This window comes from Glycine soja, chromosome 8, assembly GCF_004193775.1.
Source record: "Glycine soja cultivar W05 chromosome 8, ASM419377v2, whole genome shotgun sequence".
Taxonomy (NCBI): Eukaryota; Viridiplantae; Streptophyta; class Magnoliopsida; order Fabales; family Fabaceae; genus Glycine; species Glycine soja.
This window is the reverse complement of record NC_041009.1, coordinates 40,580,073-40,606,466: the sequence shown is the minus strand read 5'-3', so window position 1 is coordinate 40,606,466 and position 26,394 is coordinate 40,580,073. Positions and strand designations below refer to the sequence as shown.

General features: G+C 33.2%; 2 protein-coding genes and 1 pseudogene across 5 annotated transcripts; 2 read left to right on the top strand and 1 right to left on the bottom strand.

The window, feature by feature from the left end:
• Positions 1 to 1,583: 1,583 nt before the first annotated feature.
• Positions 1,584 to 4,039, top strand: LOC114423876 (gluconokinase-like). 3 transcript variants are annotated; one of them, XM_028390784.1, is made up of 4 exons: positions 1,584 to 1,681; positions 1,771 to 1,813; positions 3,151 to 3,230; positions 3,350 to 4,039. In XM_028390784.1, exons 1-4 carry the CDS (start codon positions 1,666 to 1,668, stop codon positions 3,790 to 3,792), a joined length of 582 nt encoding a protein of 193 aa, XP_028246585.1. In that variant the 5' UTR covers positions 1,584 to 1,665; the 3' UTR covers positions 3,793 to 4,039. The 3 variants fall into 3 exon arrangements, with proteins under 3 accessions (XP_028246585.1, XP_028246587.1, XP_028246586.1); XM_028390785.1 differs by lacking the exon at positions 1,584 to 1,681 and adding an exon at positions 3,000 to 3,057 and having other exon boundaries at positions 1,738 to 1,813; XM_028390786.1 differs by lacking the exon at positions 1,771 to 1,813 and having other exon boundaries at positions 1,604 to 1,681.
• Positions 4,040 to 5,400: 1,361 nt separating this feature from the next.
• Positions 5,401 to 8,651, top strand: LOC114423186 (annotated as a pseudogene).
• Positions 8,652 to 9,717: 1,066 nt separating this feature from the next.
• On the bottom strand, positions 9,718 to 14,849 carry LOC114423187. 2 transcript variants are annotated; one of them, XR_003668808.1, is made up of 4 exons: positions 14,652 to 14,849; positions 13,763 to 13,961; positions 10,827 to 11,115; positions 9,718 to 9,927 (listed from the first exon to the last, which is right to left on the bottom strand). XR_003668808.1 is itself a non-coding variant. In XM_028389838.1 (3 exons), the coding sequence occupies exons 2-3, from the start codon at positions 13,940 to 13,942 to the stop codon at positions 10,942 to 10,944; spliced, it is 354 nt and encodes a 117-aa protein (XP_028245639.1). In that variant the 5' UTR covers positions 13,943 to 13,961; positions 14,652 to 14,849; the 3' UTR covers positions 10,708 to 10,941. The 2 variants fall into 2 exon arrangements, 1 of the variants encoding a protein (XP_028245639.1); XM_028389838.1 differs by lacking the exon at positions 9,718 to 9,927 and having other exon boundaries at positions 10,708 to 11,115.
• Between the last annotated feature and the right edge of the window lie 11,545 nt (positions 14,850 to 26,394).

Genomic DNA, 26,394 nt, shown 5'->3' with positions numbered 1-26,394 from the left:
TTTCTAATTTATTTCATTAATAACAGAAAATATGGATTTAAAGTAAAAATAGATACGTTTACAAAAAAAAGAAGTAAAAATAGATACTGACTTTAATTTAAAAAATTGAGCAAATTTTACATAATGAAATATTATTTTGTTTTTTTTCTAACTTAATAAGAATAATTAGTTATTTACTTTTAACTAAAAAAGATTCATATAATAATTACCAATGATTCTTTTAAATAAATAATTATTTCTTTCTTATTTATTTAATTCACCTATTATAACATCTCTATCAAAAAAAATATTCTTACTTCTGCTATTGCCACCACCATTATTATTATTATCATATTCAGCAAAAAAAATTTTTTATCATTGTTGTCATCTCTATCATCACCGTTATTGTTATTGTCACCATGACTAGCAGTTGTGATAACAATAACAATAACAATAATAATAAATATGATATAGATACAATAATAGTAATGGTGATGATCATCTCTAGCACTATCATTGTCATTGTCATGGTGTGATGGTGATAACAATAGGAAATGAGTGGTTATATTTTTTTTTAAGAAAATACATTATAAAAAGTAAATATATTAAATAAATAAATAAGTATTTATTTAAAGGAATCTCAATAACTAATATATTGATTTTTTTTAAAAGAATATATTGATATTTTATAGATTGTACTTGTTTCACATATTAAAAGTTCATTCTCGAGAATATAACATAAGAATACCATATACCTATTTTTGTTACAAGTCTTACAAAATTGTTCTCAGCTATTATTGATTTTTAGGAATGTAATAACTTCCATTTTTATCATACTTTCCCACACTTTTATTTTCATTTATTTCCATGAAGAGGAATGAAAACTAGATATTCACTTGAGAATAAGATAAAATATTTTATAAAATATTATTAATTTATTTTTTTATGTATTTTTATTTAAATTATTTTGAATTTTTAAAGTTATTTATGAGAATGTTAAAAATGTAACCAAACATATTTTTTTTTCTTCAAAATGCAAAAGAATGATATTTTGATAACATTTTTAATAATGATAAAAGATTCCGTGAAAAAAAATACTCTTATGTTTGATCACCTAAAAAATATTGATCTTTATAGTTAAAGTAAGTACCTAACTAATTACACTATAGTGTGCAACATTGGTCAGATGGAAAAATGTTATTAAAAAAAGTATAAATTTTAAAAGAATGTAACAATTAAAGTATAATTTGATTTCATCCTTAAGAAAAAAAGTATAATTTGATTTCGTTTTGTTCATAGCACTCCAGATCTAATGTTTTAAAACCCATACTTGTCAAAATCAGTTGCAGTTGCAATGAATCAGCATAACTTGATGGGATGAATCGGATCCTACGACAACGAAAATGACAATCACAGTTCACAGTTCAATCGTGACTTAAATTCTGATAACACACGCAAAGTTAATAGAGGTAACGTAACATTACCTTATTATTTTATTTGGTAGAAACCGCGTGACGTTGACTCCAAAAAAAATGCGTGTGATTTTGAACTTTATTTCATTGTCTAAGTGCATATGATATGATATAATACTAATATCTATATACTTTTCAAGGCTCTCTCTATTGTTTAGGTTCCAAAGTCAATATACAATTTCTGATCTCTGCATCTCAATCCAATAGATCAAATATGCCTTCAAACGATGGTAAATCACTATTTCTCTTCCTCAATATTTTACTTCATTTTTGGTGTATCAATATTTAAATCCATATCCGAAACCGAAAATATTCACAGGTATAGTTATCGTGGTCATGGGTGTCAGCGGTGCTGGAAAAACGTAAGTGTCCAACTCCAATATTTCAACTAATGAAATAAACCTTAGATAAGAATTAGATAGGCATTGCATTTCATTTTGTGTTATTATTATTCTATTTTGCTGGCTCTTTGACCAAATTTTTTGCTTCCAAATGTTAATTGAAAATAGATGATCCTTCACTGGGGGTGTGATTCTCCATTTCTTCCTTCTCCATGGGATGAGAAGGGAATGAAACTAACAGGATGGAATCCATTAAATGGTAATAGGATTGAGAACATTAATTGTGTTTATCCCCTACGGATTAGGATAGAGCTACCCATTTAATTTTTTAGGGACCAAATATAAAGACAAAAATATGGTATAACATGATTGACATATAATCATGTCACTTCAAGAATTCAATCCTAGATTTGTGTAAATATGAAAAAACATCTATCAAGAGATATCAATTTCTTAAATGAATTTGGTATCTCACTCGGTTCTCGATCAAAGAATACTCGGGATTAAAAAAAAATTCATATCCATTAATACTTATATAAAATAAGATTTTAAACTACATTTATAGTTGTGATTTTGGGACTAGAACTAAAAAAGAGGTCATAATATATGTATAAAAGGATTTTGTCTTCTTGGCGCTTCTGTAAAATGAAGAGTGAAAGTACATTCACCATTGATTTCAATTAAAGTACTTTGTAATCTTAACTAACTTTACCTCAATGATAAATATACCTTCATTTTCTCACTTTACACTTTTACTTACTTTACTACTAGAGTTAAATCTCATTTTTTGTATTGACATTTATTTTTGAGAGAGCTTAACTATCCCATTCTTATACTACCATCTTCCTTGTAAGGGAAAGTAGCAGACACTTAGTGTTATGTACGTTAACTTTATGAAAATGCTTGCAGCTGTGGAGCGTAATATTTTTGAACTCTTCTATTACTTAGAAGATAACCTTAATCTAACTAGGTTATCAATTATCCTCCTTACTTGTTATTTCTAGTACTTCCTTTGGTGATAAATTTTAAGACATCATTATGCGGCACCAAAAAATAGACATTAATATGGTTAACATGTTAGTTGTTAGAATGTTAATTTTGTTCAAAAAGGATATCAAACCCATAACCTTTCCTCTTTTCCCTTCTCCCTTAACCATTAGACTCATCTTATATCTCTTACAATTTCCTTTTATATATTTTGAAATAGGATGATCATTGTTAAATATGTGGCTTGCGCAAGTGTTTGCCTTCTCTGGTGATCATAAGTGGGACATTTATTAATTTTCAAGCTGTTAAACCAGACTTATTGGTTAAACTTTTTTGTTGTAAAACTTATCTATTGGATATATATTCAACAGCACAATAGGTCGGATGCTGGAAAAAGAGTTGAAATACAAGTATCTTGATGCTGATGATTTTCACTTAGAATCAAACAAAGGTGTGTATATCAGTATGCACAACTTGATTAACCCTCCACAAAGGACTATTTCAATATGTTTTCTTCTTCCCCTTTATTCCTTGTACTATGTTTCAACCTCATTTCTTACAATACAACAGAAAAGATGCGAATGGGAATCCCCCTAACAGATGAAGACCGGATGCCATGGCTTGAATCGCTATGCTGCGCCATAAAAGAATACTTGAATAACAAAAAGGGTCTGGTTCTTGGTTGTTCTGCTTTGAAGAAGGAATATAGAGAAATTCTTAGATCAGGTGATACTAGTTATAATTGGGGGACTTATGCAAGTGCTGTCAACTTCATTCTCTTGGATGCTCCTGCTGAAGTGCTAAGTGTTCGAGTGAATAAGAGAGCTGCAGAAGGAAAACATTATATGCCTGCATCGCTTTTGCAATCTCAGTTAGATTTGCTTAAGATTGATGAGCCTGAGGGAGTACTTAGAGTTGATGCTACTTTGAGACCCCAAGACATTGTAAACACCATTCTAAACATGGATCAGTTTCAGGGCTGTTTCAATCATGATTTTGTTGAATCTCTTTGATAGATTTGGATAATCATTTCAAGTTTCAAATATAGGTTGTACAAATAAAAGGAAGAATAGGATTATGCTTGAGAGAAATAGAGAAGGGAATGGTTCAGAGCAGGATAACCAATAGAAAAAATAGGGGCAAGCTGTAAATATGAATTTTTAACATTCCCTGGATTGATTCATGCCATTCTATTTCTTTTTCACCATATGGTGTCTATATATAGAACATTGCATGTCTAAATAGACCATTGTTTTGTAACTGAGTTTTTTCTTACAATCATTTAATTAAACTTTAATGATTCGACTTAGAACAGGATAGTGAATTGTCCAATCTAAAACACCAAGTAATTTGAATCACAATTCAGTTTGTTTTGATCCTTCTGTTTTTTGAAGAATGAATTGGATGTTATTGAATTTCAACATTGGCCTAAGGCTGTTGTACATCAGATTGGATAAATGCATCTTATCTAAAGTAAAACTAACTTGGCTAACTTGTGTTCTGCTATATTGCCTAAGAAAAAGGCCAAAGTATGTGCATAAGACTGACAATCTGACATTCATTAACTATTCATATTCAATGTAAATATGAACTTTGATAGTGCTTGGTTGCACAAGCAAGTACCTGGCCACTATGATCCCTGAAAATGATGCCAAGTCTCCTGTAACACCATACTTGGATATTGGATACTGATGCAACAATATTTGCTTAATTTATGCCACCATATCCCAGACAGTTGAATATTTGTTATTTTGATCTCCTATTAAGATAGGAAGGCCCAAATATTTCTGGTGACTCTCCACTGCCTTAATTCCAAGAACTACTGCAAGATAATTTTTTTTCTAGGACTAGACACATTTCAACAACAAGAGAGTTTGGTTTGATCCTGAATTTTGACTTGTTTTTGTAAAAGTTCATAAATTTGGAACTGAATATCTTAGAGCATGTTTGGTTTGCAGTCTAAGTGTTGTGCACGAATTCTAAAGACCAAATCCAATGACTCAACACAAACGGAACACAAAAGGTAGGGTGGAGATGCTTTTGAAAACCTCCGTTTGGTTCCAAATTCATATGCAACGATTAGCCAAACATGCAATAATTGGCGAGTGATCTTCAAATCTGAAAAATTTATTGAATTTCTTTTCTAACTTCATTGTACTTGCAAGTATTACTCTTTTTTTCAATGAAAAAAAAGTTACAAGGCTACATACTTTTCATACAAAATTCTTCTGCATGACATTAAAATTGGTCACTAAATTTAGCTAATGCTGTAAACAATTTCAGCAAAACAAAGCATCAACACCATCCCAGCAAAAATGCAATAAAAAATTTAATTGAACAAGTCATAGCACTTATCTGCAATCTAAGAATGATGTATACAAGAAGCACAACCTCTTTGTTTCTTTTTCTTTTATTCCTTATAATAAAAAATCCTCTATAATTTACGGTTTGTCAATTCCAGCTCAGATCAAACTAAGTCTCCAAGAACTAATTATGAAACTATATATATAAATAATAATATTAAAAATATAAAATTGGTTTAGTGGTGCAAGAAAAAGGAATGAAAAGAAAGATCGCGGGTTTAAATCGGTTCGCTAACAAAAACTAACAATAGTTACAACTAACATTTGAAGATTAAAAAAAATAAATAGTAAAAGGCAAGAGAATTGAGAAGGTGTAGCTGAACGACGTCGTATTTCGAGATGGCATTGATATATTCTTCTCTGACTTGAGTCTGAATATGCTAATGTTTGAGGGTTTCGCTTTCTGTTACAACTACGAAGCCATCACCATTGAGCACAGTGAGACGAAAATGCGTGAACCAAGTTGAAAACTGAATTTGGGTTTCGATGGATGTATACAAAGCTCGTCCGTACCATGACCAACCTCTTGGTATCCTTCAAAACTCGTAATTTTTGGTGCAATGTGAAACTAAAACCTGGGAGTGCAACGTTTTGGTTAATTAAGAGCTCTTTCACTGTCTCATTCAAATTCCATTTTGTGCATCAAAATCTTATGTATTTTAAAATTTAAAACGACGCCATCGTCTCTTTGAATGAAGAGGTTGCACTCCCTCACTTTGCTTGGCCTCAAAGCAACCCATTGCCAAGCAATCAAGTTAGCCTCCATCGCAGATATTTACACCACCAACAACCTCATAATTGCCCACGCAAAATGCAGAGTTAACCACTGCTCACCACGTGTTTGACGAAATGCGCCACAGAGATACCGTGTCTTGGAACACCATAATTTCTGCTTATGTAAGCTCCGGTGACCGGGACACCACATGGAAAATCCTCGGTGCCATGAGAAGGTCTCCACTTGCATTTGAAAGCTGCACATTTGGGAGCATTCTCAAGGGTGTTGCCCGTGCTGGCGAGCTCCAGCTCGGGTAACAGCTTCATTCTGTCATGCTCAAGGTGGGGCTATCAAAAAACGTGATTTCTGGTAGTGCCCTCTTGGATATGTAGGCCAAGTGTGGGAGAGTTGACGATGGATACGTTGTGTTCCAAAGCATGCCAGTGTGCAATTACGTGTCATGGAATACGCTTGTTGCCGGTTACTCATGAGTTGGTGATTGTGACATGGTGTTTTGGGTGCTAAGTTGTATGGATCTTGAAGGTGTAGAGATTGATGATGGCACAGTGTCTCCACTTTTAACATTGCTTGATAATGCCGAGTTTTATAGGTTGACAATGCAGTTGATTGTAAAATTGTGAAACATGGGCTGGAATTGTTTAACACTGTCTGCAATGCCACTATCATGGCTTATTCAGAGTGCTGCTCCTTCGAAGATGCTGAGAGAGTGTTTGATGGTGCTGTCCAGTGTCGTGATCTGGTTGCATGGAATTCCATGCTTGGTGCTTACTTAATGCATGAGAAAGAAGATCTTGCATTTAAAGTTTTCGTTGATATGCAGAATTTTGGGTTTGAGCCTGATGCTTATACATACACTGGGATTGTCAGTGCTTGTTCTGTGCAAGAGAATAAAACTTGTGGAAAATGTTTACATGGGTTGGTGATAAAAAGCAGTCTTGACTATTCTGTGCCGGTTTCTAATGCTTTGATTACCTTGTATATCAGATTTAATGATAGCATGGAAGATGCATTTAGAATATTCTTTTCCATGGATCTTAAAGATTGTTGCACTTGGAACTCCATTTTGGTAGGATGTGTACAAGGTGGTTTGAGTGAAGATGCCTTGAGGTTATTTTTACTGATGAGATGTCTGGTCATAGAAATTGACCATTATACTTTTTCAGCTGTCATAAGATCTTGCTCAGATTTAGCAACTCTACAGTTAGGTCAACAAGTTCAAGTCTTAGCACTTAAAGTAGGCTTTGATACCAATAATTATGTTGGGAGTTCGTTGATCTTCATGTATTCTAAATTTGGGATCATAGAAGATGCTAGGAAATCTTTTGAAGCAACTTCCAAAGATGCTGCAATTGTTTGGAATCCAATCATCTTTGGTTATGCACAACATGGACAAGGAAACATTGCACTTGACCTCTTTTACTTAATGAAAGAGAGAAAGGTGAAACCTGATCATATAGCCTTTGTTGCAGTTCTTACTGCGTGTAGTCATAATGGGCTGGTAGAAGAAGGCTGCAACTTTATAGAGTCTATGGAGTCTGATTTTGGTATTCCATCACGATAGGAGCACTTTGCTTGTGCAATTGATCTCTATGGTAGGGCAGGGCATCTTAAGAAGGCAAAAGCTTTGGTTGAAACAATGCCTTTTGAAGCTGATGAAATGGTGTTGAAAAATTTATTAGGTGCCTGTAGATTTTGCGTTGATATTGAATTAGCTAGTCAAATAGCAAAAAATTTGCTAGAGCCGGAGCCTGAGGAGCACTGCACGTATGTTATACTCTCCGAAATGTATGGGTGTTTCAAGATGTGGGATGAGAAGGCTAGTGTAACAAGGATTATTCGAGATAGGGGAGTGAAAAAGGTTCCAGGTTGGAGTTGGATAGAAGCGAAAAATAAAGTGCACGCTTTCAATGCTGAAGATCATTCCCATCCCCAATGTGAGGAGATATACATACTACTACAACACCTAAAAGAGGGAATTAAGTTATTTGATAATTTTGTCGATCAGTTTAGATAATCTAGATGTTTCTAGTGATCGAAAGATTTTATGATTCTTGTATTTTGTTTGCTGGATTTGGTTGGAAGCTTTCAAGGATGCTGTACTGTACACAGTGTCTTTTGACAAGATGTGATATGAAGTTGGTCACTGAGATTTAACTTTTTACACCAGATCTAATTTTAAAAACCCATACTTGTCAAAATCAGTTGCAGTTGCAATGGATTAGTATAACTTGATGGGATGAGTTGGATCCTACGTATATCCACAACAACAACAACAACAATCACAGTTCAATAAAGACTTAAATTCTGATAAGGCACACAATTGTGAACTTTATCATTGCCTTAGTGCATATATAATGTCTATATATTTCAAGGATCACTCTGCTGTTCAGGTTCCCAAAGTCAAAATATGCATTTTCTCATCTCTGCATCCCAATCCAATAGATCAATATGGCTTCAAACAACGGTAAATGTTTCACTATTTCACACCAGTCATCATCAAAAGGCAGGACCATTTTATATGTGTGTGTGTGTATAGAAAAGGGATGATTATTCTTAAATATGGCTTTCGTGAATGATTGCTTGTTCTGGTGATGATATGTGGGACATTTATCCATTTTCAAGCTGTTGAATGGCATTGATTGGTTATCATTTTTTGTTGCAAAACTTATCTATTGGATATTTATTCAACAGCACAATAGGTTGGAGAGGCTGGAAAAAGAGATGAAATACAAGTATCTTCATGCTGATGATTCTCATTCTGAATCAAACAAAGGTGTGTATATATGAGTATACAGAATTGCACATATTTTAATGCATATTTAGCTGATACAATAGATAGGCACATTGATTAACCCTCAATAACGGACTTGTTTCCATCTGTTTTTCATTTTTTTTCTTTTACTTTGTTTTCATCTCACTTTTCCTGTACAACAGAAAAGATGTGTATGGGAATCCCACTTACAGATGAAGACCGATGCCATGGCTTGAATTACTACATCTACGTGATACCATAAATGTATATGTGAAACATCATAATTGTAAACATCATTCTAAACATGCACCAGTTTCAGGGCTATTTCAATCATAATTGTATTGAATCTCATTGATAAAATGGGATCATTATTTTAGGCTTCAAATGTAGTTTTGTATAAATAAAAGGAAGAATAAGATTATGCCTGAAAGGGGGGAAAGAATGGTTCAAAGCAGGATAACCAATAGGAAAAATAAAAGGCAAGCTGTAAATGATTTTTTAACATTCCATGGATTGATTCGTGCCATTCTATATCTTTTTCACCAATATTTTGTATATATAGAAAATTGTAAGTTTATATAGGCCATTGTATTGTATCTGAAATTTTTTCGTATAATAATTTGATTTAAGAGCAAATTACACTAACTCTCTCTAAGGTTTTTTTTTTTTTTTTTCTGAAAGAACTTTAAGGTTGTTTGAGATTACACACAGCCCCTGTTTTTTCTTTACGTTTACAGCAACCCTTTTATAAGGATATTTGCTGTAGTATTTTTCAAACTGCTTTTTAAACAATTAGGAAAGGTTAGTACAGGGGAAGAATACGGAACAGTATTGGGAGAAATTTGACTAATTCTTTGAAGTTAGTGCAACTTAATCTTTAATTAAACTTAAATGACATCATAATTGTACACGATTAAGTTATCGTCCAAACTAAAACACCAAATAATTTGAATCACAATTTAGTTTGTTTTAATCATTTTTTTAAGAATGAATTGGATGTTACCGAAAAAGCTAATTTAGCTATCTTGCTGCCATATTGCCTCAGCATTTGGTAAAGGAGAGAGAGAGAGAGAGAGAGAGAGAGAAAGAGTCCAAAGTGCATGAGACTGACATTCATTAACTATTCCATGGAAACAACTTGTCTCATGACCAGGCTTACCATATCTGCAGTCCATTTCAAAGGTTACTCAAAGTAAAAAGTAAAAACATAGTTGATGGCTGCCCATCACAGCCCCATTTCCTTTGCAAGTTTTGGTTGGGAAGAACTTTGACTGTGCTTGGTTGTGCATGCACTTACCTGCACATTTTAACAGCGAGAGTTGGTTCAATCCTTAATTTGACTTTTCCTTTTGTAAAATTTATAAACTTTGAATTACATAATTGCAACTGACTTTCAAATCGTAAAATTTGTTGAATCTTTTCTCTAACCTCGTTCTTGTAAGTATTATTTCAAATGAAAAAAGTTGTAACAGTTACATAATTTTCATACAAGAATTTTCTGCATGACGTTAAAATTGGTAACTAAATTTAGCTAATGTCATAAGATTTAAATATATTTTTAATCATTTAAATGTAAGTAATTTTATTTTTAGTCCTTCCACATTTAAAGTTGGTTTTTTCAGTCATTGAAATCCACCAAATACTTTTTTTTAGTTCTGCTACACAATGCAGCCAAATATGAAAAAAGAAATTCGTGATTTGTAACAATTTTTTACCCTCAAAATTTGATTTTCTATTTTAAAATACATTTCTGGAGGTTAAACATTAACTACTTTAAAAATTGCATTAATTTTTTTATTGACTTGACTCTGACCATTTAAAACTGTAAAAGAATTGTATTTTAAAATAAAAAATAAAAAATAAATTCTAATGGTAAAAAATGACAAAAAATTATTTTTTATTTGACTCACTTTACAAAAAGGACTAAAAAGAACATTTTGTAAATTTGAAGGACTAAAAAAAATAACTTTAAATTTGGAAGACTAAAAAAAATATGACTCACATTTGAGATACTAAAAACATATTTAAACTAAAAAATAATTTACCCAGAAACTTAATTTCAGCAAAACAAAACATCAAGCCATCAACACCATCACAGTAAAGAATGAAATAAAAAATTAATTGAGCAAGTCATAACACTTAAACACAAATCTAACAGGCATTGTAAACCACAACTAAACAGTTAAATTTCAATACTTGTTCCTTGAAGTACATAAACTGAGCTTGGCATCTCATGTGATTCCTCGACAGCACTAGCCCTGGGAGAGAAAAGTGAAAGCATGGTTTTCCTTTTTGTCACCCCAGCCAAGCCTTATTTTTTTGCCTTGGCAAATCTGAGGCAACGGTATTTTTCGCCACTTACTGTAATTTCAAGAGCTCCATCTTGGTTATCTTGATTTGATGCAGTTCCCATTAAGACACTTTTCTCTTTCTCGAGATTGTCTCTCTCCATTTTCAGCCTTGCTTCTTGACGAGCAATCTCTGCCTGGAACATTAAAAAATTGAGGGTAATGAAGGCAATGTTTATTTTATTTTATTTTCTTTAATAGCAGGATCATAAATTTCTGTTTGATGAATGGAAGTATTGTTAGAATAATCTTAACAGAACATAGAAAATTATACACAAGTGCAACAATATTTATGCTTCACAGGTAATATACACAAATCTTAACAGAACATAGAAAATTAGATCCCCGGAACATGTTTGAGCATGTTATTATTTATTAATCAAAACATTAAAAAGTGCAGCGTTGAGTAGAAATGCCTGGAAAATATATCCCTCTACTCCAAGGAAGAAACAATCTGCAGAAAGCCTTATCTGGTGATCATGTGATAATTTGAATGCAAGAACAATGATCACTAACATCCCAAAGGTAGATTCCAAGGGCAAAGGAATTTCAACTTTAGATCTAAAACTAACTTTTAAGGGCATATATCAGATTCTAGGAGCTAACTATGTCACCTGTTTAACTATTATTTTCATTTTTCTATATTATACATTTATTCTGTTTCTTGCAACAAAGAAGCAACTGTTAGTTATATTTGTTATCTCTTGCAGAAAGCCTTATCTGGTGATTATCTGATAATTTGAATGCAAGAACAATGATCACTAAAACAACATCCCAAAGGTAGATTCCAAGGGCAAAGGAATTTCAACTTTAGATCTAAAACTAACTTTTAAGGGCATATATCAGATTCTAGAGGCTAACTATGTCACCTGTTTAACTATTATTTTCATTTTTCTATATTATACATTTATTCTGTTTCTTGCAACAAAGCAACTGTTAGTTATATTTGTTATCTCTTGCTTCAAATTTAAGGGCATTTTGTTTATATCTAAATTTGCTCCACAATCACTAGTTGAGCCATCACTCCCATCAAGGGGTTTATCATGTATCAAACACTTACTAGACATATTTAGGAGCTAGAAAGCTTCATTAATTCAGCTTGTGATAGTTAAAGAATCATTTTCTACATATAGTGCTTGGTGCATAAAAGCCACTATGCTTTCTTTTTTTCAATTTCGGAATCAGTTCACTAAAGTTGCATCAACAATGTGGTACCAAAAGTTCAAATGAATCTACCTCAGATTACTGCCTAAAAGCCACTTTGCTTTCTTTCTTCAATTTCAGAAGCAGTTTACTAAAATTGCATCAATATCAAATATCAATATATCTGTTACCATCAACCTCAAATTGATTCAGTGCATTTCACTTTGTCAATTATTCACCTAAAGAAGAAAACCAGCATTTGTCTAGGATACAGTCATTCCTAAGTCATGCAAGGTAAGAAAAGATACTCACCAGAGTAATGCAAGCTCACAATTCAGAAATTAAAAATAAAAAAGGAAGGCTACACCTAGACCAAATGTCGGCCATATATCCCATCATAGGATTTTCCTATCACAAGTCAAGTGAAATTGGTAATTGCTGCATTGCTATCACGGATCTAGCATCAAAATATCAAAGGAGTCACAAAATTAAGGAAAAGGTACAAAATACATACTCAGTTAAACACTCAAAGAAGGAAGAGGGGAGCGGGGGGGGGTGGGGGGGGGGGGGGGGTGGGGAGGGGGCCTTGTTCAACAAATTACCCATAGTTAATGAAGGGGAAAAATGATTACAAGGAATGTAATCAAAGTTCTACCAATAAAACTAAATAGGAACCCAATGGGTATAGTTCAGTTGACAACACCCGCTGAGTTTGTGGGGGAGGACCTGGGTTTGATTCCCGCAAAATACACTCTTGGAAACAGGTGAAGAGCCTTAACTGTGATTAAACCCCAAACCGAGTGATTATAGTTATTGTTAATAAAACTAAAATAGGAACAACTATATTCTCATTATATCTCATCAACCATAAACAGCAGTTTACAACCAATTAAATTGTGAATTTTGATTGATTACTGTGAATACTGAATAGTACTAGATCCTTACAGCAACAGTAACAATGTAATTTGAGTTCAACTTTATCAGTAGTCAGCATAACAATGACAAAATTATAAGTAAAAATGATTAGAGGCAAAGCTATAGGGAGTGTCCCAATGACACAATGGGCTCCCTCCAAATAACATGGGTTCAAACCCTGTAATGCAGTTCATCCCCTTCCCATGCCCCTATGGGCTTCCTCCAAGGCCCACTTCTGTGGTGAGTCCTCCCTTGAACCAAAAATAGGAGCTACGGGGAGAGAGTTTAATAGTTATTTAGTATGCATAAATGATAATTAATTTCACACCACCTGGAATTAGCTCAGGTAGAGTCAAAGATCATATCTTCCATTTTCAATTCATCAGTTAATTACACTTCATTACCAATAATTAAAAATAAAAAAGTTAATGTAAATGTAAATTACAGAAAACCATAGTCATTGTGTGGAGGGCATTGCAGCTATGTTAATCCAAAAACTTAAAATATTAAAGCAGCAGTGACAAATTTAGGTTGTTGCATAGTGAGAGATCAGAGTTTTTGCATTTTGTTCATTACCTTCCCCTGCCAATCCATATAGGAAAGAAAATGCAGAGTGCACATTACAACAACAACAACAATAGTCTTATCCCAATAGGAGAGCGTGCATTAAACTAAGAAAAACTAAAAAGGTTAAGAATTTGAGAGAAATGGGTATTCTGTAGATACCTCACGACGAGAAAGATCAGCCTTCCAAGCAGCTTCACGCTCAGCAACCTCTCGTTCACGCTCCCCAATGTAACTTTGCATCTCTCTGTCCTTCATGATCCTATCCTGAATATCAGCATCTAACGCTTCCTGCAACTCTTGGACAAACTTATCTACTACTGCTTTTATTCTCAGAGACATCTGGTGCTAAAACTCCAGCCTGAGACCACACACATTCAAAATAATCCTACTATATCCAATTACTCAGTTTGAGAAATGGAATTCACTTGCACATTAGTGCAGCTCATTCCCAACATTTTTTTATTTTATATTTTTTTGTGAGCTTCTTGAGAAAGCTTTAAAGCCACACAACAATCATTTCCTCGAAATTTAATCCAAACCAAACACTTTCATTTGCATTTCAATCCCTTTGCAATGAATTTGCCATTCCCCTGAATTTCAAATTTAGGCTTTTCAACAAAGGCTCCCAATGAGAACACAATTTCATATCATTAAAAAAAATGAAAATTCATAGAGCCAAGAACAAGCAACAGAAATATATATATATATAAAATAAAACACACGCATTATGCATCTCTCAAGGTTCTACTATCTTCTTTGAAATACCCTAATAACTTGTTCTCACTAGAATATTTAATAGAAAAAACAAACCAAACCAAAAACAATGATGCATACATGAAACACACCTCTTTGGTTTTTTTTTTTTCTTTTTTTTATTCCCTTGAATTCTGTTTTTATGCGAAAATAACAAAGCTAAAAATAAATCCTCCATAATTTGAAGTTTGTGAAATTCAGCTCAGTCCAAATTAAGTCTAAAAAAACTGATTATTATGAAACTATATATATATAATCGAAACGGAACCCCATAATGAGAATTGAGAAGGTGTACCTGAACGACGTCGTATTTGGAGACGATATTGATATATTCTTCTCTCACTTATATTCGCATTGTTCCCTTCGTTTGAGGGTTTCGTTTTCTGTTATTATTATCACAACTTACAACTACGAAGCCATCACCATTATTATTCAGCACTGTGAGACGAAGCCACACGCGAAAGGAGAATGCAATGCGTGAACCAAGTTGAAAACTCCAATTGGGTCTTAAGCTTAACCTCATAGTTGAATAAGGAATTCCTTGGGGCACCCAGTATTTTTTGTTGGGCACCCAGCAGTTTTCATAAATTCCGAAAACACCATTATGGGTATTTTTAGTTATAAATAGCAGCAGCAATTTTTAATTTCTGCAGTACTATTTTTTTTTTCCGCGAAATCTCGGTCATTCAGTGTAAGTTGCTTCTGTTAAGATTGTTTTTGAAGCATATTTGGTCTCTGATGGTTTACGAGCGTTGTTTAGGAGTATACGGTCAAGTTTGATCGGTTTTTGTCACCAAGAGAAGAAGAGGTACGCGAAAAAAATTTAAAAACCTATGGATTGACAATCCGTATGATTCATACGGATTGTCAAACTGTATGACTATACGGATTGTCAATCCATATGGACCATATGGATTGTCAATCCGTAGGTTCTTACAAATTGCTTTGTTTTTAATCTTATTTATTAAATTGCAATTTAAATATTGTTAATTTTATATTTAATTTATTTTGAAGTGTAATTTATTTTGTACTAGTTTTAGTAATTTCAGAAAATTTGATTTGGTGATATTATTTTATAGTGATATAAAAAATGTATTCAGTAATTAGAATGGTAAAAAAAATGCTAATGATTACTAATTAAACAACGTTAGATTGCTTAAACTTTTAAAAATTGCTAAAACTAACATTACATTACTTAAAAATTAATTTACTAATGATTAATAATTAAACAAATTTATATGACAATCATTATGTATTTACATGTTTAACTGAATTATGTATTTTATTGAATGATGTATTTATTACATTTATATGACATTTTAATGAAAATGTGTAATAAAAATGTAGTTTGTGGTTATATGATGTACAATACATGTTTATTTTATTTTTGTATACAACTATATTTGTGTCGATAACAAATGGAATGATTGTATAATTTTTTATCATTGAATTTGTTAAAATGTTTTATTAAGATGGACGTAGAACAGCGGGTGTATGATAGTATCATGTATGAAGAAGTTGATATGAATGCTGAAAATAAGGAAGATGCTGGCGTTAAAGTAGAACACATTGATTACTCTGATGCCTTTAATACTTCTCAGGTATTTGTGTAATTTGTTGTTGTTGGTACAATAATTATATTACATAGATGTTTATTGATGTCAGACCTTATTTGATTTGTGTTATAGTTGTTTGCTAGTTGTGATGAAGTTTTACAATAGGTTCGATCGGTAGCTCATGACATTGGATTTGTTGCCGTTATAATGAGGCCAGACACTAATACTAATGTTCGAGGAAGAGCCTCATTTCTGTTGATAGTTTGCGAAAGGAGTGGTACGTATAAGCCTAAGAAGTATAATTTGGTAAAAACATGCACTGACAATAGAAAATGTAGATGTCTGTTTAAGTTGCATGTGAAGCCAGTTTTGGGAGGAGAAGGATGGATGGTGAAGTTAATTTGTGGGATTCACAATCATGAAATGACAAAATCATTAGTTAAGCATCCATATGCGGGTCGACTGACAAAGGATGAGAAGATTGTTGTTGTTGATATGACGAGGTCCATGGTGAAGCCAAGAAATATTCTGTTGACGTTGAAGGAGTACAATGACAATAGTTATACAACAATCAAACAAATTTACAATATCAGACATGCTTACCGTTCTTCCATAAGAGGGAGTAACACCGAAATGCAACAACTCATGATACTGCTTTATCGAGATCAATATATTCACTGGCATAGGCTGAAGGATGATAATGTTGTACGTGACTTGTTCTGGAGTCATCCTGATGCAGTAAAGTTAACCAATTCTTGTAATTTGGTTTTCTTGATCGGCAATACCTACAAAACAAATAGGTACAAATTGTCGTTGCTTGATATTGTTGGTGTTACACCAACAAGAATGACATTCTCCACTACTTTTGCTTACTTGGAAGGAGAGCGTGTTAATAATGTTGTTTGGGCTCCACAGCGGTTTCGAGGTATTTTCATGAGAGTTGATGCACTCCCCGGGGTTATTGTCAACGACAGAGATTTGTCTTTGATGAATGCAGTGAAAATTGTATTCCCAGATGCTATAAACTTGTTGTATCGGTTCCAGATTGACAAGAATGTGAAGGCAAAGTGCAAAACCCTGGTTGCTCAAAAGAATGCATGTTGGTTGATTGTCCATGTGAGAGTTCTTTTGATGAGTACATTAAAAAATTTGAAATGGCTTGCTCTTCATGGCCTATGCTTGTGGACTATGTGTGTCAAACATGAGTGATTCTGCACAGAGAAAAATTTGTGAAAGCATGGACCAACAAAGTGATGCATCTAGGAAACACAACCACTAACAGGTATCAATATTGTTTTTTGTTTGTGTTGATTTGTTTAAGTGTTGACTTAAATGAAAATGTTGCAGTTGTTTATATGTTGTTGTATATTTCATTTGTAGGGTTGAGAGTGTTCATTGGTCATTAAAGAGACTTCTACAAAACTCTCTTGGTGTCATATGCAGTGTTTGGGAAGCAATGAATAATATGATGACACTTCAACACACTCAGATCAAAGCATCTTTTGAGACAAGCACGCACGTTGTTGGGCATGTGTTTAAAGTTATCTTGTACAAAAAAACTACTTGGCATGGTATCAAGGTACACTTTAAATGAGATTGCTGCTGAGTATGAGTGTGTACCTTATGCAGACAAAAATCCTTCACGTTGTGGATGTGTCATGAGGAGTACCCACGGTCTTCCATGTGCATGCGAGTTGTATAAATATGTTGTTGGCTTCATACCATTAGAGACAATCCACATTTTTTGGCGGAGACTTAGTTTTTCAGATCAAGGGTTATGTGAAGCACATGTGACCATAACTGAGGAGATGGAAACCATATCGAAACGCTTTGAGCAGCTCGATGTTTGTGGCAAAGTACATTTGAAGACAAAGCTGCAAGAAATTGCTTATCCTGATATGAACTCCATGTGTCCTCCTTCAGAAAAGGTGAAGACTAAGGGCTGCAAAAAAAACCGCTGACCAAACAACAAAAGTCAACAAAATGCGATCCATCTTATTGGGAGTATGTTAATGTGTTACACTCTGTGCAAAATAGTAATTCTTTAGTGAAATATAGTGCATCATCATCTGAGTAACCAATACAGAGACGGAATATTCCAATGTTGGATCAATTTCATCCGTGCATCTAGCATTCTATTGAAAACATTATTAATGTCAACGCAGATGGTAATTGTGGTTATCGGGCAATAGTTTCCTTATTGGGTATGGGTGAAGAATCGTGGTCATTGGTGCATAACCATCTGCATAAAGAACTGACAAACTAGTCGAAAGAGTATATCAACCTGGTTGGTGGCATAGAGAGATTTGAGGAATTAAAGCGTTCCCTACTTGTTAATGGATTATCTATGGTGTGTAAGTTCATTGTTATGTCACTTTTTCTTAAAATAACATTTAAGTAATCACTATTTGTTATCTTTTACATGTAGGTTACCATGGACAAGTGGATGAATATTACAGATACGGGATATGTCATTGCTTCACGATACAATGTGATCGTTGTTTCTCTTTCACGACAACAAAACATGACATTTTTTCCTCTTCGAAGGTAGTCGCTACCAGATTCTTTTGTGCATCGCGTAATATGCATTGGTCATGTGTATGAAATCATTTTGTACAAGTAATTGCATAATTATGATGTTAGTATACGTGGTGACACTGTAGTTGGTTATCTGACGTTCAATTTGTTTGTCGTTATTTAACAGGTTTTTTTACGAGACCATTGTCCTTTATCACCATTGGCGTGGAATACACATTGTCATTCTCAGGCAAAGCAATGGCCCACCCTCGTACATAGGTAGAATGCAGCGTTACACAAATTTGTCTAGGCTGAAAACCGAATTTATTGATTTAGGTGAACAATGAACATAAAATATGTTATTACCACTAACGTTTGTATAATTAATTATTTTCTTGACATTCATAATTTTGTTGACAATTCTGTAAATAATAATTTATTTTCAGTCATTATTTTTAAAAGGTAGGATATAATTAAGTACTTTGAAAATAATAAAGATGTGGTTTCATTAGCTAATGGACACGAATTTAAACATTACATTAACTTCAACATAGTTGAAACAAACAAAAAATGCATGAAAAACTACAATTAACTAACGTTAATTTTGCATTGAATCATGTTGCGACCGAGGCATGTCGTTTTCCATTTTGATTACTTGTTTACTAAAAATAGCTAAAATTCCTATTGGGCCAAATTGTTTCTAGTAGTTAGACTGTACTAAGACCTTTAACACGTCATCATCAGTTTTCAGCTCAACAATTTCAAATTTGATAACTTTGTCTGAATACTCATAATGACCTGGTTGTCGAAAAAATAACCGTCTTACCATTTGTGATTCATGAATACCATAAGGGGTAATCCCTCGAGGTGAAACTTGCTTGATCAAATCCTTCAGTTCATCGATGGTACATCCCGAAGGAATGTCAAATCTTTTTGGATTTTTTCCTGTGAACGAGTAACCAACAAAGTCGTGCTGGCGTGGCGTGTTCCACCTCCCGTTGTAATATAACAGGGCATCATGAGTAGGGGTCATAGTGGCTTGAAGTAAGTTTAGTATACCATCGAGTGCTCTACCAATGGTGCATAATAACTCAACGGGCCAACACACGAGAATTGATCATTACATATTAACATTGTGTTAACATCATCATCATTTTTCAATTGCATAGATTGAAAGCCAAATTGGTTACCTGCATGTGTGAATGACTACTAGTAGTAAATTTCATCCAAATATTGATCGTCGGTTAGCTTAAGGGTATTGTGCATTCTGCTTTTTAGCATTTCAAAACCACAATCCTTAGGTACTTGAATGGGTATTAGAGTGGAACTTTGGAATAAACATCAGTTTCATTGTGAATAATCGATCCATTCAAAAAAATAAAAGCTAATCTGGAGTTCACCATGGTCTGACTGTTTGACATTGTGTTGTCAACTTTGACAACGATTTATGACTATACGTGCTTTATTTTTGTTGCACGAATTAATTTATTTCTTAACGCATCATTAACGGCTAATTAACGATAAATGAATGACAAAAATTTATATCGCATAATAAAAAATGTGTCCATACATAAATGAACCAAATAAATAAATTATCCAAAAAATAAAAATGTACCAAATAAATAACCAAATGTTACTGTCAATAAATAAATGTACCAAATAAATAAATTATACAAAAAATTATAATTGACATATATAAGGCAAAAATAAAACAACTTCAATGACCGTCCGTACGCCGCCTACGCCTCGATCTGTGACCTACAGTTGGTTGGCTAATGTAGTTTCTTGTGATGCCTAGACATTCTTAAGCAACAACATACACTTCTGTTCCTAGTAAGTGAAAAAACAAACATAACAATTGTTAGTAATAAAATACAAAATAAAACATTAAACATAAATACAAAAAAAAATATTACCACTACACGTCGAAAATGATGCACATCGACGTCTGCCTCATCAGGTGCCGCTGCCGCCATCGGTTGTTGATACACATCTGGTTCAACAAATGTGTCATATTGCTAAACTGGCGGAACTCTAGGAGGATCCCCTGCCTGTGTTGTACTCATGAATAGGTGCAAAATCATGTAGAACTAATCCATGTAATCTGGCGAACAGTGGCCAGGCACTACACAGATTTTTCCTACAAGTGCAATTTAATCACTGAACTGTATCCATCTATCATCGATTTCTTCAACAGAGAGCGAAGATGCAGCAGAATATGGCAGAATAGTCTGGATGTATCCAAACTTTCGTACAACCTTCTTCGGTCGATGAATGACCATCAAGGGACCCCATCTGAGATGACCAGAAAATAATGAGATGACCTCAAATTCTCTAAATGAACGGTGGTCACCATATGGAATCCAGCACACCACGTCATGGGTCAGTTTGTCTAGACGCCTGCGATACGTAGAAATTGGCAGTGCCTTGCCAGAGGTCCATCGACATGCACGCGGTCTCCTCTCATCATAATCCTTGGCAGGTACGGCAGAACCAACAGACAGAAAATGCTCGTAGATTCAACACTAAATATATTTTGCAATCATATTCATTAAAATACGTGACAACATGTAATATTCAACTCCAATGAAAAAAAATTGTAACATCTTAACTAACCTGTAACAGAGTGATATATCCTGCAAGTTGTCTCGCCGTGCTCTTTGACGCCTCATTTAAAGTATCATACATGTGCACAAGTGCAGCAGCGCCCCAAGCGTAACTCTCACTTTACGTCAAGTCACGCAGTGCATCCAAGAATATTACATGCACGTGTGTGGCACTCTTGTTAGCAAAGAGTATGCATCCAAGCAGATGTAATAAATACGCCAGTGCCGCTACAATCTAGTGACATACCTCGATTTTCATCTGATACACTCGCGCAGCCACGATAGTCGAACATAAGAGTCATGATATTGAATCGTCTCAGCTCTCGCCTCTGTAGCGTTGACCTCGAGTAATTCCACCAACATATTGATAGCGTCGTCGACATAAAATTGCTCGAAGCTGTGGAATGCCCCTACAAATAAGCAGATGTAGCAATGATGTGACGTCATCCAAGGTGATAGTCACCTCTTCGATGGGCAAATGGAAACTACTAGTTTCCTTATGCTAGCGTTCCATAAAAGCATACATTAGTCTCCGATCGCCCGTATTTAGGGAACAGGTGATCAAAGGACTTAGTCCACTGGCAACCACAAGGCCTTCAATCTCTAGAGCATACCTCCCGAACTTAGCCATCTTTCTTCCATGAGAAGATAGCTTCAACTCAGGATGTTCCTGCAAATATTAATATTGACCATGTAAAAACATTATTAAGTTGTAAATTACATGTTTTTTTTACACAAATACAAAACCTCTCCATTCCAGATTCTGGGAGCAATGTGATTTTCATAATCTCTTAGAACTAGTGTATCATGGGGTTCGCCTGGAAAACCCTCAACATCAATAGGAGGATCCTCAACAGGTGCTTCTTATTGTCATTCCTTGTTGTGCAATTCCTCTACAGTCGCAAGAGGATCCTCAAGAACACGCTCTTGCTGTTGCTTCCTGCGAGTAGATGCGGTAGGTCTTCGCCTCTAGGGGGCATCATGTAGAAGCAAAACTTCATGATGAATCAAGATTGATTCAAAGATGTTTTGATGATAACAAAGGTGATGACAAAAAGCTCAAAGGTCAATCAAAGAATGAGTTCAAGATGTTCAAGATAGAATCAAGAACACTTCAACACTTCAAGATTCAAGAGGAAAGTTGATTTCAAGGATCAAGATCAAGATTCAAGACTCAAGATTAAAGATTCAAGATTCAAGAGAAGACTTAATCAAGATTCAAGAATCAAGAGAAGACTTAATCAAGATAAGTATGAAAAGGTTTTTTCAAAAACTGAGTAGCACATGGATATTTCTCAAAACATGTTTACCAAAGAGTTTTTACTCTCTGTAATCGATTACCAGATTGTTGTAATCAACTACCAGTAGCAAAATGAATTTGAAAAAGTTTTCAAATGAATTTACAACGTTCCAATTGATTTCAAAAAAGTTGTAATCGATTACAATGTTTTGGTAATCGATTACCAGTGCCTTTGAACGTTGAAATTCAAATTCAAATGTGAAGAGTCACATCCTTTCACATAAAAGCTTTGTGTAATCGATTACACTGATTTGGTAATTGATTATCAGTGATTGTTTCTGAATAAATCAAAAGATGCAACTCTTCAAATGGTTTTTGACTATTTCAAATTGGTTTTAAGTTTTTCTAAAAGTCATAACTCTTTTAAATGGTCCTCTTGTCCAGACATGAAGAGTCTATAAAAGCACGACTTTGTTTTGCATTTTTAATCAATCCAATCAATCTTATACAATCCTTTACAAGCCTTGAATCTCTTTGAACTTCTTCTTCTTCTTTGTGCCAAAAGCTTTCCAAAGTTTTCTGGTTTTCTAAACCTTGAAAACTTGTGCTATTCATTCTTTTCATCTCTTCTCCCTTTGCCAAAAAGAATTCGCCAAGGACTAACCGCCTGAATTCTTTTGGTGTCTCTCTTCTCCCTTTTCCAAAAGAACAAAGGACTAACCGCTTGAATTCTTTTGTGTCTCCCTTCTCCCTTGTCAAAGAATTCAAAACGACACAGTCTGAGAATTCTTTTGATTCTTCCCTTTCCCTTATACAAAAGTTTTCAAAGGACTAACCGCCTGAGAATTCTTTTGTATCCCCATTCACAAAGTATCAAAGGTTTAACCGCCTGAGATATTTGTCTTAACACATTGGAGGGTACATCCTTTGTGGTACAAGTAAAGGGTACATCTACTTGGGTTGTTGACTGAGAACAAGAGAGGGTACATCTCTTGTGGATCAGTTCTAGTGGAGGGTACATCCATTAGGTTCAAAGAGAACAAGAGAGGATACATCTTTTGTGGATCTTTGCTTGTAAAAGAATTTTTAGAAGGTTGAAAGAAATCTCAAGGACCACAGGTCGCTTGGGGACTGGATGTAGGCACGGGTTGTTATCGAACCAGTATAAAAACTCATGTGTGTTTGTCTCCTTCTTCCATACTCTTTTACTTTCCGCTGTGCATTTTAATTTTCGCTTTTACTTTTGGTTAAGTTTCTCTTCTACTCCTTATTCTCTTAACAACATAAGTAAAAGTCTTAGAAGAGTAAATTTTTAATTAGTAAAGGTTTAAGAATAATTAATTCAACCCCCCTTCTTAATTATTCTGAGGCCACTTGATCCAACACATCATTTTCATCATCACTCCCTTGTCTCCTCCCTAGGGCTTTTCCTATTGCTGGGTCTAAAGCACAACCAAGACCTCTAGTTTTAACCATTATCTACATAATATCATTAAAATTATCGTGTTTTTTTATATTCAATCATTTTTTAAAATGTTTAATTATTTTGAATATTTTCTTAAATCATTTTTAATAACTAAAAATGTAAAAGTATTTTGAATTTTTCATTCAATCATTTTTAAATTTTAATATATTTTAAATTTTGTTTTCAACAATTGTTTTAAACTAACTAACTAATTTAAATTATTTTAAATGGTTGTTTCAAATTTTTTTAAAAGTAATAAAATAAAATTATTTTCAGTAATTTTTAAACTAACTAACAAAATTTAAATTATTTTAAAAGTATTAAAAGTAAATTTTTTTAAGTAATAAAACTACCAAAATGAATATATTTTAATATTTTATTTCAATAATTTTTTATAACTTACAAATTTGTTATACAATTAAAATATTTGTTTCGATATTTTGTATAATAAATTTAAATTATTTATAAGCTTTGATTGAATTATTTTTATAACTAACAAATTTTAATTAATTTAAATATAGTCTTAGTTTTGGAAATCTTATCTAATCTAATCTTAGTCTTAATTTTGGAAATCTAATCTAAGCTAATCTAATCTTATATTATCATAGATAACTAAATAAACAAAACTAACCAAATAATATAAAAAGGAAGACTAACATATAAATAAGAAAAATTATCACTGGCGTAATATAAATTAGAAGACTTACCAAATAAGTCCATACATAATAAAATTTCAATACATTATTAAATTTTACAAATTATTACAATACACTAAAAAATAACTATACTAAATATACCATAGGGATCATTGATCCATATGGCAACAACACTAATTAAATTTTAATAAATAATTAAACTTTTTTATCATACATAACAACAATTAATTTTTTTAAAAAATAACTCACAATTTTTTTTTAAAAAATAGCAACAAAAATAAAATTTTTAAACATAATTTCCAATTTATTATTTTGAATTAATAAAAGATTTTATAAAAATACCATACAGCAACAAAAATTGTTTTTAACACAAACTCCAGTTTATTATTTTGAATTAATAAAAAATTAAAAAAAATCATACGGATCAGGGATCCGTATGGTTCATACGGATTTGACAATCTGTATAGTTCATACGGATTGACAGTTCATATAAACCATACAGATAATTAATAATTTTTTAAAAAAAAATACCATACGAATCACTAATCCGTATGATTCATATGGACTGACAATTCGTATGAACCATACGGATCCGTATGGCCACAACACTAAATAAATTTTAATAAATAACTAATTTTTTTTTACCATACATAACAACAACTAAAAAAAATTATTTTTTTTAAAAAATAGCAACAACAAAAATTTTTAAACATAATTTCCAGTTTATTATTTTGAATTAATAATTTTTTTTAAAAAAAATACCATACGGATTGATAATTCGTATGAATCATACGAATCACGGATCCGTATGGCCACAACATTAAATAAATTTTAGTAAATAACTAATTTTTTTTACCATAAATAACAACAATTAATTTTTTTTTAAAAATCACTCACAATTTTTTTTTTTAAAAAAATAGGAACAAAAATAAAATTTTTAAACATAATTTCCAGTTTATTATTTTGAATTAATAAAAAAATATAAAGAATACCATTCGGATCACGGATCCATATGGTCACAACACTAAATAATTTAAAAAAAAAACATAAAAAATGGATTGGTAATCTGTATGACCCATATGGATCGTCAATCCGTATGGATTTTTTTCGGCAAAACGTCATGTTTTCCGATAGCGCTTCATACGGAGAACAACAACAAACAACAAAAACCATTCAACCCAATAACATAAAACTATACAATCATTCAACAACATCAATATAGGAAATAATCATTCAAGACTTCAACAAAAATGACTTGAGAGGGAACGAACCACTTACCTCGAAGAAGATGACCCAACGAAGAAGAAGAAGAACTGCTAGGAAGGCAAACAACCACGAACCACCAACAGCAACAACCACAATCAAGGTGCGTCAAGGAGAACAATCAACCACAAGGAGAATGAAGAGGAATACAATGAACGAGAGCACGGTAGGGGAGGAAGGAGTAAACAATGAGAGGAAGAGGAAGGAAAAGCGGCATATAAGATGAAGAGGAAAGAGTATACGGTGAGAGGAGGAGGAAGAGGAAGGAAAAGTGGCGTACGGACAACACTGTAGTCCAATTTATATTATTAGGGTGAAAAGTATTTTTGCCCTTTCACCTAGGGTGCTGGGTGCCCCAAGTAACACCCAGTTGAATAATGAAGAGAGGGACTTTCACTGAGCCCATGTTGTGTCCCACTTTCTGTTCTTTTATTTCAGCCCATACATTTTTTGCCTTTTTTTTTGTCTCTCAGTTCTTTTGGAATTTAGAATAAAACACAATTGTATAATTTATTGGAAAAAAATTTGTGGTGAGTTCGTTCCTACATGAGACTACTAGTAAGCACATTCAAGTGGCATGTGTTCAAATTATTGCGTAGAAACCAAGAGGTCTAGTTAAATTGATTTGATTGAAGATATATAAATATTGTAAATCTTTTAATATTGTGTTTAATTCATATGATCCAAAAAAATATTGTGTAGAAGATTGTTTACATTACATGCCTTACCTTGTCA